Source organism: Dipodomys merriami, unplaced genomic scaffold, assembly GCF_024711535.1.
Source record: "Dipodomys merriami isolate MVZ:Mamm:240054 unplaced genomic scaffold, mDipMer1.0.p SCAF_427, whole genome shotgun sequence".
Lineage (NCBI taxonomy): Eukaryota > Metazoa > Chordata > Mammalia > Rodentia > Heteromyidae > Dipodomys > Dipodomys merriami.
In genome coordinates this window covers 372,738-391,105 of record NW_027205904.1, presented here as the reverse complement: position 1 = coordinate 391,105, position 18,368 = coordinate 372,738, and the positions used below count along the sequence as shown (strand labels likewise).

At 53.7% G+C, this 18,368-nt stretch overlaps 1 protein-coding gene across 5 annotated transcripts in view; it reads left to right on the top strand.

Moving 5' to 3' along the window:
- Positions 1–18,368, top strand: part of LOC138807672 (testis-expressed protein 264 homolog) — a 33,467-nt gene that overhangs the window by 7,003 nt on the left and 8,096 nt on the right. For all 5 annotated transcript variants that reach the window (XM_069993440.1, XM_069993442.1, XM_069993441.1 and 2 more), the window contains exon 4: positions 5,900–6,121. In XM_069993440.1, the coding sequence (XP_069849541.1) occupies positions 5,900–6,121 (222 nt within the window). The remainder of the gene's footprint in view (positions 1–5,899; positions 6,122–18,368) is intronic.

Sequence of the window (18,368 nt, the reverse complement as noted above, 5' to 3'; positions counted from 1 at the left end):
ACACCAGCACCCTGTGGGTGTATGCCTGTACTTATAGCCTCTAGTGAGTCAGGGCTTGCCAATGTAGACTCTTGCCATGCAGTGGGGTGGTGCTGCCCACAGCTGTATGGGCCAGCAGCTCCACCAAGGATCTTCTTTTTTTTTGGTCGGCTGTGGGGCTTGAACTCTGGGCCTGGGCGCTGTCCCTCAGCTCTTCAGCTCAAGGCGAGCGCTCTACCACTTGAGCTACAGCGCCACTTCCGGTTTTCTGGTGGTTTATTGGAGATAGGAGTCTCACGGTCTCTCCTGCCCGGGCTGGCTTTGAACCGTGATCCTCAGATCTCAGCCTCCTGAGTAGCTAAGATTACAGGCGTGAGCCACCAGCGCCTGGCTTCCACCAAGGATCTTAAGGAACTTTTTTTTTTTTTTTTTTTGATGGGCTTGAACTCTGGGCCTGGGCACTGTCCTTCAGCTCTTCAGCTCAAGGCTAGCACTCTACGACTTGAGCCACAGCACCACTTCCGGTTTTCTGGTGGTTCACTAGAGATGAGTCTCTCAGGGACTTTCCTGCCTGGGCTGGCTTTGACCTGCAATCCTCAGATCTCAGCCTCCTGAGTAGGCTAGGATGACAGGCATGAGCCACTGGCACCTGGCTTCTGCCCAGAATCTTCCAGCCTTCATTTCCGAGTGTCATCAACCAGATATTTGGAATTACCAGCCCTGATTTCCTTGCCTGGGAAACTCAAGTGGATGAGGCCTGGAACCTCCCCACTGTCTGCCAACCAGAGCTCTCCAGGCCCCTCATTGGAGCCCTGTTTCAACTGAAGGCTGACTCCCTCTCTAGATCCTGATTCCATTGTCGGTCCTGCTGTAGACCTGTATTCCTGCCCTGCCCTCAGAAAAACTGTGGATTGGCATACAAGCCTCCCACACAATGATTTTCACACAAAACACTAGGCCCCACTCTCTCCAGGAGTTGGAGCTGAGAAAGAGGGTCTCAGGCTTAGAGAAGAGTTAGATTTCAGCTGACTCTTCTCACTTGAGCAGAATTTGGCTCAGCCCTGAAGAGCTATTTGGCTCAGAACGCTGTAAGAACAGAAGCCTAGGGACACGGGACGAAGGGCTTGGCGAATAGAGAAGGAGGTAGATAGGTTCTCTCTGAGCTAGGCAGGAGGGAGTTACAGCAGGTGGCAACGATGGGTGTGTTGGCATCTTCATTTTAGGAAGCTAACTGGATGGCTGGTGGAGGAGGGAAGACGAGGCCCTTGAAGATACTGGGCTGGGCCTGGGTGAGAGGCAGGTGACCTGGGTTGTTGTGGGTTGGCTGAGGGATGAGTAGACATTGTCTGAGGGTTGGGTTTTTGTTTTGTTTTTTTTGGTCACATGGCTGGGAGATGACACTGAGTGACATCAGAAGCACTGGGGCTCAGCATATGATCTCTACTTCCAGGATAGGAAAGGCCAGGGTAACCTGGGCTTCCTGCTGGAGGTGAGCAGGGGAAAATGAGGTAAGGATACTCAACCCCCGGTCTGGCCACTGCTTCTAGGGAGCCCACAATACAGCTCTCCCAGAGATGGGATGGGTCTTAGGTATCCAAGGTTGGCTTGGATGCTAGCTTACCTTAGCGGGTCACATGGCCGGAGAGCAGGCAGTTGCTGGGTTCTGATTTTTCTCCCATCATGAGTTGCTGTGTGACCTTGGGCCTACTCCATAACTCTTCTGAGCTTCTATCATTCTCTGCAGAATAGCGAGCGCAAAATACCCGGCCTTATAAATACAGACAGCCAAGGGTTCACATAAATGATCTAGAGGAGGCATTCACCCCAACACCTGGTCCTCAATCGATGGTTAACAACGAAGAAAAGGGTAGAGCCTAACATCTGTCTATGCCGAAGGGTCAGGCTGAGCACTGCCACCTGGGCCCAGGCCACTCGGGACAGTCCCTTCTCTGCCTAGCGGAGGTTGTAAAAGGTCTGTCTGGCAAAACCTCTCACTTGAGTTCCCAGAAATGTCTGCTACCGAGGGGGAAAGGAGCAGGCAGATGGCAGCTCCCGCAGATCAAGATGGATGGACACTCCTACACACATACCTGCTGGCCCCTTCACAACCCAGTAGATCATTCTTCTGTGGTTTGGCCCCAGCATTCCTTTGAGAGCAGGAAACATTTTCCTGGCTACTGGATCACTCCCTGGATTTTTTTTTTTTTTGAGGGGGGCAGTCGGTCATGGGGCTTGAACTCTGGGCCTGGGCACTGTCCTTGAGCTCTTCAGCTCTACCACTTGAGCCATAGTGCCACTTCTGATTTTTTTGGTGGTTCATTGGAGGTAAGAGTCTCATGGACATTCCTTCCCCGGGCTGGCCTTGAACCGTGATCCTCAGATCTCAGCCTCCTGAGTAAGCTAGGATTATAGGCGGGAGCCACCAGCTGCCCGGCTCCCTGGATTATCTTAATGGCTGTTTCCTTGCAGTGCCTGGTCCATTCTGTTTCCCATGGCTAGCTTGACATGTCTCTGCTTAGCAGAGGGTGGGCTTGCTGGGGGGCCTTCTGGGCTTCCCTTTGGCCACTGTGTCCTGACTTATAGGACCGGGGAGTCACTCAGGCAGAAAGATACTCCTGTATTCCAGATATTTCAGAATCCTGGAAGCCCTATGCCTTCTTAGCTACTTCTGTCCACTGGTTGGAGCTCTTCCCTTTCTCCAGTTGGAAGAAGAGGATGTTTGAGTTTGCTAGAGGGCCTGTGTGTGTGTGTGTATATGTGTGCACGCACGCACGCGTGCATAAACCATCGCTAAGCACGCTTGAAGAACTTTTGTGTGTGGGAAATATCCTGGACCTTTTTGCCTTAAGGCCAAGAGAGAGAGGGAGGGCTGGGGAGGTCTTAGTGTATTAAGCACAGGACCTGCTGGGTGGTGGGGGGGAGGGGAGGGGGAAAGGACAGGCATTTGGGGTTGGAGAGGAGGGCCAGCTTAGTGGGGAACAATACAGGGCTCTGAGGAGGGAGAATTGAACTGAACCTTACAAAGGGACCAGGAATTTCCCAGGCCAAAGGGATGAAAAGGGACGTGTCAGGCAGAGGAAGTAGCTTATGCAAAGACAGGCAGTTTGGCTGCCAAGGACGTGGCATGTTTGGCTGCAAATAGTTCCATGTGGGTGTGTTTTCAAGGGGTGTGGTGGCCAGAGCCTAGATTCTGCCCCTCCTTCTGCCACGTAAATGCAGCACGTAAATGCATGCTGGGCCGGGCTCCCGCCTCTGCTGGGCTAGCTAGGGCTGCTGGGTGTGAGGTGAACAGAGACAGATCCAGCCCATATCAAGTGGACTCAGGAGCTAAACTGGGAGTTATTGAGAAGATCAAGTGTTCCAGTGCCTGGGAGGTGGGATAGGGTAGGGGGGACTTATAAAGAAGCTTCTGAGCTGGGAAGACCCTGGGATTCCAACCCCGACAAACTGGCAGTGAAGAAGAGAGATCAAGTAACCTAACCATTTCACCCTTTAACCTATATTAGTTTTTTTTTGTTTTTTTTTTGCCAGTCCTGGGGCTTGAACTCAGGGCCTGGGCACTGTCCCTGAGCTTCTTTTGCTCAAGGCTAGCGATCTACCACTTGAGCCACAGCACCACTTCTGGCTTTTTCTGTATATTGTGGTACTGAGGAATCAAACCCAGGGCTTCATGTACGCTAGGCAAGCCCTCTACCACTGAGCCACCTTCCCAGCCCCCCTATATTAGAATTTAAAAAAAAAAAAAGTTTTTATCCAGCCTAGGTTGCTAGGATCAGAGATTTGAAGACTGACTTTTAGCTCTGTCCAGCTGGCCATTCCAAAGTCTCTATAAATAGTGCAGAGGCGCCATCTAGAGATAAGAGGTAGTACTGCAGCAATCTCCTGTGTGCTGTCTGGGTGGAGTGGGAAGGGCTTTAGGCCAGGAGAGGTGACTGCTGCGAGTTGATCTGATGTGGGTAAGAGAGTGGGCAGGGGAGAGAAGTGTTGCCTAAGAACACCCCCAGGGGATTGCTGACAGCGCTAAGAAAGGGCTCACGCCTGTGATCCTAGCTGCTCAGGAAGCTGAGAGCTGAAGATCATGGTTCAAAGCCAGCTGGGGCAGATGAGACTCTTATCTCTAATTAACCACTCAAAAGACCAGAAGTGGGGCTGGGAAGGTGGCTCAGTGGTAGAGCGCTTGCCTTGCATGCATGAAGCCCTGGGTTCGATTCCTCAGCACCACATAAGCAGAAAAAGCCGGAAATGGCGCTGTGGCTCACGTGGTAGAGTGCTCACCTTGAGCTGAAGAGCTGAGGGACAGCGCCCAGGCCCAGAGTTCAAGCCCCATGACCGACCCTCCCCCCAAAAAAGGACCAAAAGTGGTGGATCAAAGTAGTAGGTGGGGGCTGGGAAGGTGGCTCAGCTGAGGGACAGCGCCCAGGCCCAGAGTTCAAGCCCCACGACCGACAAAAAAAAAAAAAAAGACCACAAGTGGTGCTGTGGCTCAAAGTAGTAGAGCACTAACCTTGAACAAGGGTAGCACCCAGGCCCTGAGTTCGAGCCCCCATGATCAGCACAAAACAAAGCCAAAAAATCAAAATAAAAAAGACAGGCAGACAGCAAATGACCTCACAGTACTGAGAGAATAAGTGGATATAGAGGTAGTTGACTATTTATTACATTTAGGAGTCGGTAGGCCCTGGGTAGGGGGAAAAAAGCTTGAGCCTTCAGATCAAGCACATTAAGAGTACAAAATCTACACTGTCATCCTAGCGACTCAGCAGACTGAGATCTGATGATCACGGTTCAAAGCCAGCTGGGGCAGGAAAGTCCATGAGACTCTTATCTCCAATAAACCACCAGAAAACCGGAAGTGGCTCTATGGCTCAAGTGGTAGAGCACTCGCCTTGAGCTAAAGAGCTGAGGGACAGCGCCCAGGCCCAGAGTGCAGAATCTGTGTGGGGAGAGTTCCTGTGACTATTCCTGAATACAGGAACACTTGCTTCCTATGTGTCCAGCATGGGTCAGTACAGACTTAGGTAGCAGAAAAGTCAACGGGAGAAGCAGGAAGAAGAAGGTGAAGCAAACGGGGGCTGCCTAAAACAGGTAGAGCCAACCACTATCACAAGGCCTCCAGACTTCCTCTCTTAGGCCCTCTCAGTCCCTAATATCTGCATGTCCTGCCCTGCTCCCCTTTCTCACCCACCATTTCTCCACCAGTGAGGCTTACTCCTCAGGAGATGAGGGAAATGAGCTATGGGGCTGTGCGGGATCCATACCTCTGGATCAGCGGGACTACAGTCCTGTCTGGGCTCCCGGAAGTTGGGGGCTGACAGAAGGTCCCATCCAGAAATGGCAGTTCCCCTTAATGTTGTTGTTGATAGGCCTTGCAATTGGTGACAGTTCAGAGATCATTCACTCTCCTGGGCCCACTGTTGTTTTTGTTTTTGTTTTTGTCAGTTGTGGGCCTTGAACTCTGGGCCTGGACGCTGTCCCTCAGCTCTTCAGCCCCCAAGGCAAGCACTCTACCACTTGAGCCACAGTGCCACTTCCAATTTTCTGAGTGGTTTATTCAATATAAGAGTCTCACGGACTTTTCTGGCCCCGGCTGGCTTTGAACCATGATCCTCCGATCTCAGCCTCCTGAGTAGCTAGGATGACAGGCGTGAGCCACCAGCACCTGGCTGGTCTCTTCACTCTTGACTCCTGGATGTCAACGTGGCATATTTATTAAACTGAGGGACCAATGAGAGTCCTCCCCAAGATGAACAGAGGAGGGCCACATTTATTTTAGCAGGAAAAAAATGTCTGGCTCCATCCTGGTACCTGTGTGTCCTGTCAGAAGTAGCTCTCAGGCCTGAGCCAGCGCAGACATGGAGGGGGGGACCCCAAGGGCTCCCCTCCTCCGCCCAACTTTGAAACTCTTGCTCTGACTCCACAGGTTCCCCCTGGGAAGTGCCGCTGCGCGGTGGGCAGCATCCTGAGCGAAGGGGAGGAGTCACCCTCTCCTGAGCTCATCCAGCTCTACCAGAAATATGGCTTCAAGATATTCTCTTTCCCCGCACCCAGCCATGTCGTGACAGCCACCTTCCCTTATACCACCACGCTGTCCATCTGGCTGGCTGCCCGCCAAGTTCATCCTGCCTTAGACACCTACATCAAGGTAAGGTGTCGTAAGTCTGACCTGTGGAGGGTGGAAGTGGTTTGGGGAGACCAGGGGCCCCTGGAGCAGGTGCCAAGGAAACTAGAAAGATGGGCAAAGATTGTTGGGCCCCACCCCCTTAAATTCAGGGCCTCACACTCTTACTTAGGTCTTTTTTTCTTTTTGTTTTTGTTTTGGCCAGTCCTGGGCTTGACCTCAGGGCCTGAGCACTGTCCCTGAGCCTCTCTGTGCTCAAGGCTAGCCCTCTACCACATGAGCCTCAGCGCCACTTCCTGCTTTATCTGTGTATGTGGTACTGAGGGCTTCATGCATGTTAGGCAAGCATTCTACCACCAAGACACATTCCCAGCCCTCTTGCTTAGCTTTTTATGCTCATATTGTTGCTCTACTACTGGAATCAAGCCTTCACTAAGGGCTTTTTGCTGGTTAATCAAGAGATCAATGTCTCTTGGTTTGTCTGCCTGGATTGGTTTGGAACCTCAGTCCCCAGATCTCAGGCCTCTTGATTAGTTAGTAATACTGGAGTGAGCCACCATCATGCATTTCTGCTAGCATCTCTTTTATTATTTTATTGTTTATCAATCTGTCTATTTATTTACTTACTTTGTGCCAGTACTGGGCCTTGAACTCAGAGCCTGGATACTATCCATTAGCTTTTTCACTTAAGGCTAGCACTCTACCACTTGAGCCACACCCCTACTTCTAGCTTTCTGGAGGTTGACTGAAGATAAAGAGTCTCACAGCCAGGCAATGATGGCTCAGGCCTGTCATCCTAGCTACTCAGGAGGCTGAGATCGGAGGATCATGGTTCAAAGCCAGTCCAGGCAGGAAAGTTCATGAGACTCTCATCTCCAATTAATCACCAGAAAATCGGAAGTGGTGCTGTGGCTCAAGTGGTAGAGCCCTGACCTCAAGTGGTAGAGCTGAGAGACTGTGCCCAGGCCCCTCGAGTTCAAGCCCCACGACTGACCAAAAAAAAAAAAAAAAGCTCAGGGACAATGCCCAAGCCCTGAGTTCAAGCCCCAGGACTGGCACACACATAAATAGTCACACACAAAAACCAAAAACTTGCTGTTAGGTACATTCCCCCCACCCTCCTCTAAATACTTCATAATAAGTTTGGGTGCTAGGTACTCTGCAGCATGATATAAATAGTTGTGCACTAAAGATGAGTAATCAATGTCAGATTAAGAATGGCATATGTGCCAGGAATGAACAGAGTACTAAAGTCAGGGGACCCACTTGAATAGCAGTAGGATAGCAGCCTCAGGGAGGAAGTCATCTCAAGGTCAGAGGAAAGAATGTTCCAGGCAAATAAGGATGAGGAGCACAGGTTTGATGGAAATGCACTGATTTGAGGGGAGGGGGGGGTGAGTAACAGCGTGAGACGCGTTGATCCCAGCAATGACGAAAGCATCACAAGTTTGAGGTCAGCCTTGGCTCTATAGTGAGAGACCCTGGCTCAAAAACAGAAACAACAACCACAGGGGGTCTGGAAGTGTAGATCAGTGATAGAGCAGGTGCCTAGAGCTTCTAGGTTCAGTCTCCACCTCCTCTCCCCCTGCCCCCAGCCAATCAACGTGAAGTCACTTTACAGACTATACAAGGCAGACTTCCCCGTGCCTGAGCAGGGTGGGCTGGATCGTGGCTGGAGGGACAGGCCGCTATTCTCGGGAGGCTGTCGTGAATCACGGCGTAAAAGGCAGCAGTATGAGCCAGGCAGGGGCCATGAAGACACAGACTCCGTATGGAGATTTGTGATCTCCTTTGGGGGTGGAACTGATGGGCTTTGGGGGTAGGTTGGCTACTATTGGGGGAGAATGGGAAGAGGGCTATCACAGAGGGCTCTGCCTCTCTCTCTCTCTCTCTCTCTCTCTGGCCTGAGCCACAGGATGAGTGCCCAGTGAAGAACTGAGGGAGGACCTGGTTTGGGGGTGTATGTGGGGGGACAGACGCCGTGGGCCGTATCAGTTGAGCTGCCTTAAGAGGCATCTGGGTGGGGGTGTGGAGACAGCTGATGGTAGTGCCGTGTGTAAAAGAGAGAGTTCAGAGAGGCCTGGGCTGAAGGATATTGGGGGGAGAGGAATGGCGGGGGAGGAATGGCAGGGGGGAGGGGGATGGATCAGCATGGATGGATGGTGACAGCATTTGGCCCAGGAAGCTGCTTTTTTTAAAAATTATTATTATTTAGTTATTTCATCAGCCCTGGGACTTGAACTCAGGGCCTGGCCACAGTCCCTGAGCTTCTTTGGCTCAAGCCTAGCGCTCTTACCACGTGAGCCACAGCGCCATTTCCGGCTCTTTTTTTTTTTTTCTGTGTATGTGGTACCGAGGAATCGAACCCAGGGCTTCCTGCGTGCCAAGCAGAGACATCTGTGCCCACTCAGCCTGTCCCCCTCAGGGCGGGGGGTGGGGGTCCCCCACCCATCATCTCAGTCAAGGGGAGGCTGGCCAGCCTCACCCCCAAGGCCTAATCACTGTGAAGAGACACCCTGGGTTCCAGACCTCAGCACCCCGGCGCATGGCATGTGGTGTGGTGGCAGGCAGCAGCTCCAGCTCACCAAAGCCTTTTCCTGGCTTCAGGCATTTATTTTTAGACACCTTTGTCCAAATTTCCCCGGCCCCTGACAGCTTCACAAGTTGCCTGGTTTTTTGACGTCACCCCTTAGATGAAAGCCCTCCCTTCTTACTCCCCCTCTCGTGGGAGTTCGTCAGCTGTGTGCTCTGGGCTCCCATTTTCCCCGGGGTGGGGGCAGGGGACAGGAAGCCAGGGCTATGGAAAGGGGCCGGGGGGGGGGTGGTAGGTAGAGTAAGGGTCTTCTAGAGATGTCTGGGAGGCAAGTTTTGGGTGAGTGTGACCACGAGAGAGCTCCACAGCCAAAGGCCCAGCCTGAAGTCCTCCCAGCTTGTTTCCATGGGATGGGGGGGGCCAGGTCCCTTTTTGCTCCTATATTTCACCTGACCTTATGCCCTAGGGGGACTTTAGGATGAAGGAGAGATGGGGGAGAAGCTGTCTGCTGGTCATAACCTGTGGTGGATGGGTGGACCCTGTGTCTCTCAGCCCAGAAGACAACAATTTAAATACGAAGCTGCCTCCCACTCCCGCCTTCCCCACTGCCCTTCGGTCAGAGAAAGGAAGCTACTAATGAGACTCTAGGTGCTTCTGACAGCCCTGGCTGCCTTTAAGAAGCGGGGGTGGAGGGAAGAGATAGTTTACCTTGTTGGGAGAGGAGCCAGGCATGTCTGTAACACACACACATACACACACACACACACACACACACACACACACACACACACACACACACACACACACACACACACACACACACACACACACACACACACACACACACACACACACACACACACACACACTCTTTTCATTTTCCCCTGTGGACCTTTACCTTGTTGGGAGAGGAGCCAGGCATGTCTGTAACACACACACATACACACACACACACACACACACACACACACACACACACACACACACACACACACACACACACACACACACACACACACACACACACACACACACACACACTCTTTTCATTTTCCCCTGTGGACCTGGGCCTGCTGTGAAGGTTCTTCGGATGGAATGACAGCACAAGCCGTCAGCATTCTGTTCCAGGAGGAACGAAGGAGGCCCAGGGTCCCGGCTGCCAGGAGGAGAGGAAACAAAAAAGAACTTGGCGAGACTCAACCTGCCTCGCCAGAGGCCGGGGTGAGAGGGTGCACAGGGTCTCAAAGAGAGAGAGAGAGAGAGAGAGAGAGAGAGAGAGAGAGAGAGAGAGAGAGAGAGAGAGCGAGAGAGAGCGCATGCTCTGGGCACAGCTGCCTTCCTGCCTGCTTACAGATGTGCTGGGGGAGCCTGAGGCGGGATCGGTCTCCTGGGACAGAAAGGGACCCGGGGTGGGGGTGGGGGGTGGGGGGGTCACTGTGAGAAGCTCAGAAAGATGCATTTGTCAGGTCCCTTGGGGTTCTGGAAGGAATGGCCCGATCGTGGCTTTGTGATCTACGTGCCAGCCGCTGGCTCTGTCTGTGGTCAAGCGTCCTCAGCTTAGAAGCCTGGCAAACCGAGATGCTTTCTTTTTTCGTTTTTCTTTCTCTTTTCTTTTTTTCCACATGAACTACTAGAGGTCCCCAGGCTGAGCACTGTGAGACGGCGTGTATGCAGGATTCCTGGGCACTGGGTGACCCATTTCCGTAGACAGAGATGGACCCCCTAGGAAAGTTGGTCCAGGGCAGGAGGCTTGACTCCCAAGAACGGGGTGTTTGCTTGCAGCGAGGAGAGGGGACTTCCTTGAACTTGAAAGCTGCCTGCCGAACCCAGAGAAATGGGCAAAGACCCCCTAAATGCACTTCAGGATCGAACCAGTCTCAGTAATTGTCAAGGAAGGCTTTAAGCACGTGGAGCGCCCAGGACTGACTGAAGGGACCAAGGGGTCCCTGGTGTAGGTTGTGTGTGAAAGCCGTGGAACTTGGCTCAAAGTTGTCCATGGCAATTGATGCAGATCCTTGAGTGCCCGACCAGCCTAGCCCAATCTCCCCCTGCCTGGCTTCACTTCCTAATGAAGTCCTGAATCTTCTCCATAAACCCCATTCTCCTGGATCTTGTGATCTCTGGGAATGCTCTGAGGGAGGTTCTTCATACCTTTCTATTCTTTTTTTCTTTTTTTTTCTTTTGTTGGTCACGGGGTTTGAACTCTGGACTTAAACACTATGCCTCAGCTCTTCAGCTCAAGTCTAGCACTCTGCCACTTGAGCCACAGCGCCACTTTTGGTTTTCTAAGTGGTTTATTCGAGATACGAGTCCCATGGACTTTTCCTGCCCGGGCTGGCTTTGAACCTCGCTCCTCCGATCTCAGCCTCCTGAGTAGCTAGGATGACAGGCGTGAGCCACCAGCACCTGGCTCTTCATAAAAATTCTTGAGCATCTTCTCCCAAGCTTAGGAAGACAGAGCATTGCGTGGCTAAGTGGCGTGGGCCCTGGTAGTCCTTGGTGGTCAGACTTGGCCCTTTCTCCATAGAATTAGAGAGAAGGTCTGTGGGAGGTGTTATCAAAGTGAGCCTTGGTGTTCCAGTTCTGAGAAAGTGAGATTGGTATTGTCCTGCTAGGTGGGGCATAAAGGGGAAGGGAATCTCAAGTCCATACTTCTCAGACCACTCTGAGGGAGCAGTCTAAGGGCTGTTCTGAGGTTGATGAGGCCCAGCGAAACGGACAGACCTCTGTACTTGTTGATATGTAGCCCTGGCCAGACAGCTCACTACCCCTATGTCTGTCCCGAGTTGGCGCAAATGCTGTGGCAGCCGTAGTGGGAGTGAAGCTGGGAGGAGGGACCCTGCTCATCCTCTTGCAGGTCAAGGGGAACCTTCCAGAAAAGGCAGGTGCTGGGGGGAACTGTCACTCCAATTAGAAGCAGGACCTGAAAAGCAGCAGGGGCAAGGGAGGGGGGGAGGGAGGGGGGATGGGAGAGAGGAAGCCTTGCAGAGCTGTGTGTTGGAGATCACTTTGGGGAGGCAACTGAATTCTCAAGTGGCGGGTGACAACATGGCAGCCATCTGGGAAGGCGGGCAGAGCAGGATCCCCAGCAGGAGGTTTGTGAGTCAGCTCAGTGAGCCTTGGACTAAGGAGGAAACTCACAGCAGCCTGGTCAGAAGCTGTCTCCTAGGCTTCTGAATCCTATGTTTTGTTTTCATGGACTTTTGAGAGAGTCATTGGGGTGCCAGGGGGGGCGGTGGGGGTGGGGGAGGGGGATGGGAGATCCAAGACTATGCTAGGACTCAGAGCAATAGTGAAGACCAGCAGGGCACCCTGGCAGCAGGAATCCAGGTAACGGATTGGAGTTGGGAGGATGGGCAATTCGCCGTGCGCGTGTGTGATCATCTCCCTCTCCCTGCCTGCCACCTTTGCTGGGCTCAGAGGGGAAGGTTCCAAGCTTTACTCAGGGTGGTTAGTCTGGGGTGGAGTTCAGGGATAAAGCATGTACAAGAGCTGCTCCCCAGCACCAGCAAAGAAAAAAAAGAAGAAACGTTGGGCACCACAGCTCAGTCCCTTACTCAAGACTTCTTTACTAAGTCCTCCATTGTGTGGCACTGATCTGAGCACGAGGACCGGAGAGGAGCCTCACTAAAGGGTCCTAATTAAAGCCAGCATCCTCATGTAACAGGAAGTCAGAGACCTAGAGAGAGGAGGTCACCAAAGGATAAAATAGCTGAATCCAAACTGGGTACCTTAGGCCCGGGATCAGCCCTAGGCTCCAGGCACAGGAAGCCGCTGCTCCGGGCACTTCCTGGCGCTTCGTGTCCTCTAGGCTGTTGGATTGCCACTCTTCCTTCTCCAGATCTCCGCGGCCAGGTGACCTGCCAAAACTGCCAGCTGCTAATTGGCCTGCCTCCGCAGAGAAGAGGGCACTCACAGCCACCCAGGACCTAGGGCTGAGCGGCCATCCCTTCCCCCAGCCACCCCTTCACTGTCTCCTAGCCCCAAGCTGAACCAGGCCGAGGGTGGAGGAAGGGGAGGGTGGGAAGGGATGGAATCGGTGGCGAAAGCAAAACATCCCTTGAGGAATAATGGCATCGAACTGCACCTAGAAGGATGGGCATGATTCCTTAGACCCTCATAGGTCCAGAAGAGGCCTTAGAATCTGGGAAGACCAGAATCAAGGAGGAAGAAGAGTTGGGGCCCAAGAAGTTAGTCTGGATCCTGGGGGTTCATGAGAACCACTAACGATGGGGGACAGCGTCCAAGCCTGACCTTAGAGCAGGGCTCTTGAGCATGGGGGAGCTAGCGGGGGGGGGGGGGGGGGAAGCCAGCAGCCCTGGCCAAGCTCTGAAAGAGGGAATCAGAAGTTAGCTGGGAGTAGATACCCCCAAGCCACCACCTTACCCTCCTACTATGCAATGCAAGGGCTTGGCTCCCCCAGATTCTTCTAGGGGGTTGAAGTAGGGGAGGGGCCACAGGGACCATAGTTCTTTCCCCCCACCCCTGTTGCCCGAGTCATGGAAACGGGATCTTTAGCCTCTCTTGCTTCACCCCTTTTCTCCTCCCCTCCCCCAGGACTGAAAGCACAAAGCCAGCCTTTGCTGGGGCGGGCGTGGGAGCCACCACTCTCAAAATACCCAGCTCAGATATTGTAGCTTGGCAGCCCCGCAAGACCCAGGGGGCTGAAGCTTGTCTGGGTAGCGCTGTGTGGGGTTGGGCCACCATCGCCAGTCCTGAGGGAGCCGCCGCCTTCCTTAGGCAGATGGAACTTAACCAGAAAAGAGTGTCTGGTGTTCTTCTCCAGCAACCTGCAGGTGTGGGACGCGGGGGGGGGGGGGGGGGGGGATTCGAGGCGGAGAGAATGACTCTGCTTGTTGGCAGAGCCCTAAAAGCAAAAGACAGTCATCTAGTGATGCAGACAGGAAACCCAAGGCCCCCAAAGGGGAAGGACTTCCTTGAGACAGGAGTGATTGGAGCACCAATTGGAGCTGGCCTTTTCCCTGCTTGCCTCTTTTCCCCTTGCATCCTGCCTGCCCCTCTCACCCGTCCTAACCCCTCTGGCATTTCCCAGCTCCTCCTGCTCCCAGGTGCTTGGTTTCAAGACTCTCATCTGCTCCGAGCAGCCTTCCTGCTGCTGGTTAATCAGTCTGCAAGGTCTTCATCAACTTGTGAGTCCCAACAGAACACAAGGTCCTTGGTCTGGGAAGGTAGCTCAGTGGTAGAGCGCTTGCCTTGCATGCATGAGGCCCTGGGTTCGATTCCTCGGTACCACACACACAGAGGAAAAAGCCGGAAGTGGCGCTGTGGCTCCAGGGGTAGAGTGCCAGCCTTGAGTCGAAGAAGCCTAAGGACAGTGCCCAGGCCCTAAGTTCAAGCCCCAGGACTGACCAAACAAACAAAAAACAACAACAACCCATAACAGTCCATTCTTCAGTCCCCCATAAGTGGAAAAAGCAGGAAGTGGTGCTGTGGCTCTCAAGTGGTAGAGTGCTAACCTTGAGCAAAAGAAGCTCAGTAACCAGCCCTGAATTTAAATCCCAGGACTGACAATCAATCAATCAATCAACCAATACCACAACAGAACTCAAGACTTTACAGATACTGCCAAGAACCGCTGGGTTTTGGGAAGGAGATATGATAAAAGGGCCATTATCTAGTAGTCTCTGGATGTGGAAGGCATCTTCTTTCTTTCTTTCTTTCTTTCTTTTTTTTTTTTTTGGTTGGTCATGGAGCTTGAACTCTGGGCCTGGGCGCTGTCCCTCAGCTCTTCAGCTCAAGGCGAGCACTCTACCCCTGAGCCACAGCACCACTTCTGGTTTTCTGGTGGTTCATTGGAGATCAGAGTCTCTCGGACTTAGTCCTGACTAGGCTGGCCTTGAACTGAGATCCTCAGATCTCAGCCTCCTGAGTAGCGAGGATGACAGGCGTGAGCCACCCGTGCCCAGCGGAAGGCGTCTTGACCAACCCAGAGCTCAGGCTGACTGTCCCCCGGGCTACTCAAAACTGTCCTTCCCAGCCCTATGATCCCACTCTACAAGAAGACCAGAGCATGGCTAGGATGGGGTAGTGTGGGGGGCCATCTGGGCTCCAGGGAGAGGAAAGGGCGTGGCTAGTTCATTCAGGAACGAGGGCGTGTGGGGCCCCCCCCCCACGCCATGTCCCAATGCCTGTTTATAGGGGGAAATCATCCTTTCTCTGCTCCTCGGTGCCCCAGCCCACCCTAAATGCTTTGACTGCCGCTGGGGCCCCCCTCCATGCGCTGCCCAGGAAGCCAGGGCCTCTGTGGCACCAGGGAGATGAGCAGAGGTGTAAATTGTGTGGCAAGCTGCCGGCTCTGAGGTGAAAATGAAAAGTCTTCAGGCAGCGGTGGCGGCAGGCACAGCAAGCTGGGGGTGCCAGGCCCCGCGCCTCACCCCCCCCCCTCGCTCCCTCACACCTTCTCCCTTCTCCAGTCTTTTCCCCCTGGCTCCCGCCTGGGCCTGGCCCTGCCTGCCTGGCTTTCCTGCTATCCCTGGCCATTTAGGGGGCTCCCAAATGAGCCCCCAGCTAGATCTGATTCCAAGAAGCCCTTGGTTGCTTATGTCCATTGTGTTTTCTAACTGGCTGCCTGATATGAAACAAAATGGATTATCTTACCTTGGAGACTTAATTTTTTTTTTTTTTTTTTTTTGGTCGTGGGGCCTGAACTCTGGGCCTGGGCACTGTCCCTCAGCTCTTCAGCTCAAGGCAAGCGCTCTACCACTTGGGACACAGTGCCAGGTTTTCTGAGTGGTTCATTGGAGATCTGAGTCTCTCGGACTTTCCTGCCCAGGGCTGGCTTGGAACCGTGATCCTCAGATCTCAGCCTCCTGACTAGGATTTCAGGTGTGAGCCACCAGCGCCAGGCTTTCAAGACTTCGTTTTTATGGTAGTCCCATTATGGATTCTTTTAGGGGTTTTCCAAGGTACACATTTACCTCATTTTTGGGGAGTTCCTTACTTTGGAGATCTGTTCTCATCTTCTTCCCTCCCCCCTCTTTTTTTTTTTTTTTTCCAGTCCCAGGGCTTGAACTCAGGGCCTGGGCACTGTCCCTGAGTTTCTTTGGCTCAAAGCTAGCACTCTACCACTTGAGGCACAACACCGGTTTTTTTTTTTCTGTGTATGTGGGTGCTGAGGAATCAAACCCAGGACTTCATGCATGCCAGGCAAGCGCTCTACCACTTCCCAGCCCCAATCCCTTTCATTCATAGTTTGGGAAACTGAGGTTTACAGGGAAGCTACCCATGTGTCCACAGCTCAACTAAGGGCTGGCTCTCTATACCACGTCCTCCACCTCTCTCCCCTCCCTCACAGTCTTGTTTCCTTCGCATCACAGTTCCAGAGCTTTGGGCTTTCCTGAAGACATTCCTTACCCCCCCCCCCCCATCACCCCACAGACAGGGCCTAGGTTCTGACCAGAGGCCTGGGGGGCGAGGGGCGGGGTGCATGGATGAGAGGGAATCAGGGAGAGAGGGAAGTTGACGGAAGTTCCCAGGCAGAATAATAACAACGTGCAGTGATCTAGCCACAGCTTGCCTGCTGGGCCTCCTCACCGTCCCCCCCGCCCCTCCCCAAACACTTTGCACATGCCATGCAGGCCGGCTGCCTAAGGGGCCTCCGAGGTCTGAGCCCCCCCCCCCCCCACTCGCCGGGACTGCTGTGTGCAGGCGGGCGCGCTCATCGGCGTCTATGTAATTAAAAATGAGCATGCACCACTTCCCCCCAGTGAGGAGATCCCACCACCTCGGGTAGGACGCAGCAGCAGCTGCTGCTTACCGACTCCCTGGCCGCCTGGCTGTTCAGCTTGGCATGAAGGAATGTGTAGGACTGGGCCACAAAGGATGACCAGGGAGGCCCAAGGCCCCTCGCTCCAGTGAGACCAGAGGGAAAGGGCCACGGACAGGAGCCAGGCACCGGTGGCTCACGCCTGTCATCCTAGCTACTCAGGAGGCTGAGATCTCAGGATCAGAGTTCAAAGCCAGCCCCGGGCAGGAAAGTCTGTGAGACTCTGATCTCCAATGAACCACCAGAAAAGGCCAGAAGTGGCGCTGTGGCTCAAGTGGTAGAGCGCTCGCCTTGAGCTGAAGAGCTGAGGGACAGCATCCAGGCCCAGAGTTCAAGCCCCAGACCAACCAAAACAAAAAATCTTTGCCCAACATACCAGTCCAGCTTTTTTTTTTTTCTTCCTCTCTGGTCATAGGGCTTGAACTCTGGGCCTGGGTGCTGTCCCTCAGCTCTTCAGCTCAAGGCCAGCGCTCTATCACTTGAGCCACAGCGCCACTTTCGGTTTTCTGGTGGTTCATTGGAAATAAGGGAGGGACTCACAGACTTTTTCCTGCCTGGGGCTGGCTCTGATCCGCAATCCTCAGATCTCAGCCTCCTGAGTAACTAGGATGACAGGCGTGAGCCACCGGCGCCTGGCCAATCCGGCTCTTTGCGGGAGCCCTGAGCAGCTAGGTTGATGCTTGGCCCTGCCTGGAAGTCAAGCTCAGCTGGAGGTGAGGAGAAGTGAATCTGTGGTGTGTTCTCCAGGTGGCCTTTCATGAGCTGGTTAGCTGCTCATTCTCATCCCCTGGCTCTCCTGTGTCAGTGTTGGTGTAGGGTGTGCTGATGATCGAGGTCTCTCGTGTGTGTGTGTGTGTGTGTGTGTGTGTGTGTGCGTGCGTGCGTGTGTGTGTGTGCGCGTGCGCCCATGCTCTGGTTTGTAGGCTTGTGAGTTGGCCAATGGTGTCATGGCTGGGCAGGATCCTCTGTGCTAGCAGTACTTATAGGTTTTTTTGGAGGACTTCAGGCCCATACCTGCTCCTTTCCCCAGCCGTACCAGCCCCAAATGGCATTGAGTGGTGTCCTTGGCCACTGACAGTCTGCCCTCCCTCTCCCAGGGCTCCCTGGGGCTAGCTGACGAAGAGGCAGCTGGCCTAGCCTCCCTCCAATGCTTTTCCAATATTCACTGGCTCATCGACATGTTACACAGGCTGGGGCTCCTGCTGTGTCGTGAGGACCCAAGAGCCATCCCATGGCTGTCCTGTCCCATCCCCCATCCCCCCCCCAACCCCCAGAGGCCGCACCTGGCCCGAAGAGAAAGGGCTTGTCCTTCACTGCCCCATCTCTCGGGGACAAAGCATATGGCCAGTCTTGCTGCTTCACTTTCCATCCTCGGCTCCCCATGAGATTCATTCTTGCTCAGTGGACATGAGACTCATTCTTGCTCAGTGGACAGAGCACAGGGCTGGAGGAGGGTGGGGGGGGTAAGGGGTGGGATTGGGGTGCCAGGGCTCACCCAGAAAGGACCACTTTAGTCTAGTGACTAAGCCCCTTCACAGCCTACAGGCTGAGATGGGAAACTCACCCCTTTCCTTCCTTCCTTCCTTCCTTCCTTCCTTCCTTCCTTCCTTCCTTCCTTCCTTCCTTCCCTCTCCATTTGCCCCCACCCCAAGCCCGAATTTTGACAGGATCTGGCATGTGTTTTTAATGCTGTGGGGTTGAGCAGTCAATGAGATTTTAATTAGCTCCAAATTCCCCCCCCCTCCCCAGCCCTCCCCCCTCCCCTCCCCAGTAGGGAGGACCAGAAGCCTCCAGGTGGCAGGGGGTGGGTTCAAGCTGGCTCGGAGCGAGGCAGGCCTGGGCAGCTGTGGAGTTGTCTGTGTAGGAGGCTAGGAGACAAGCGAGATGAGCAGAAAAGGAAGAGTTGTGTGTCGCCAGGCCACAGCTTTTTCTCTCCATCCTCTCTGTCTCTT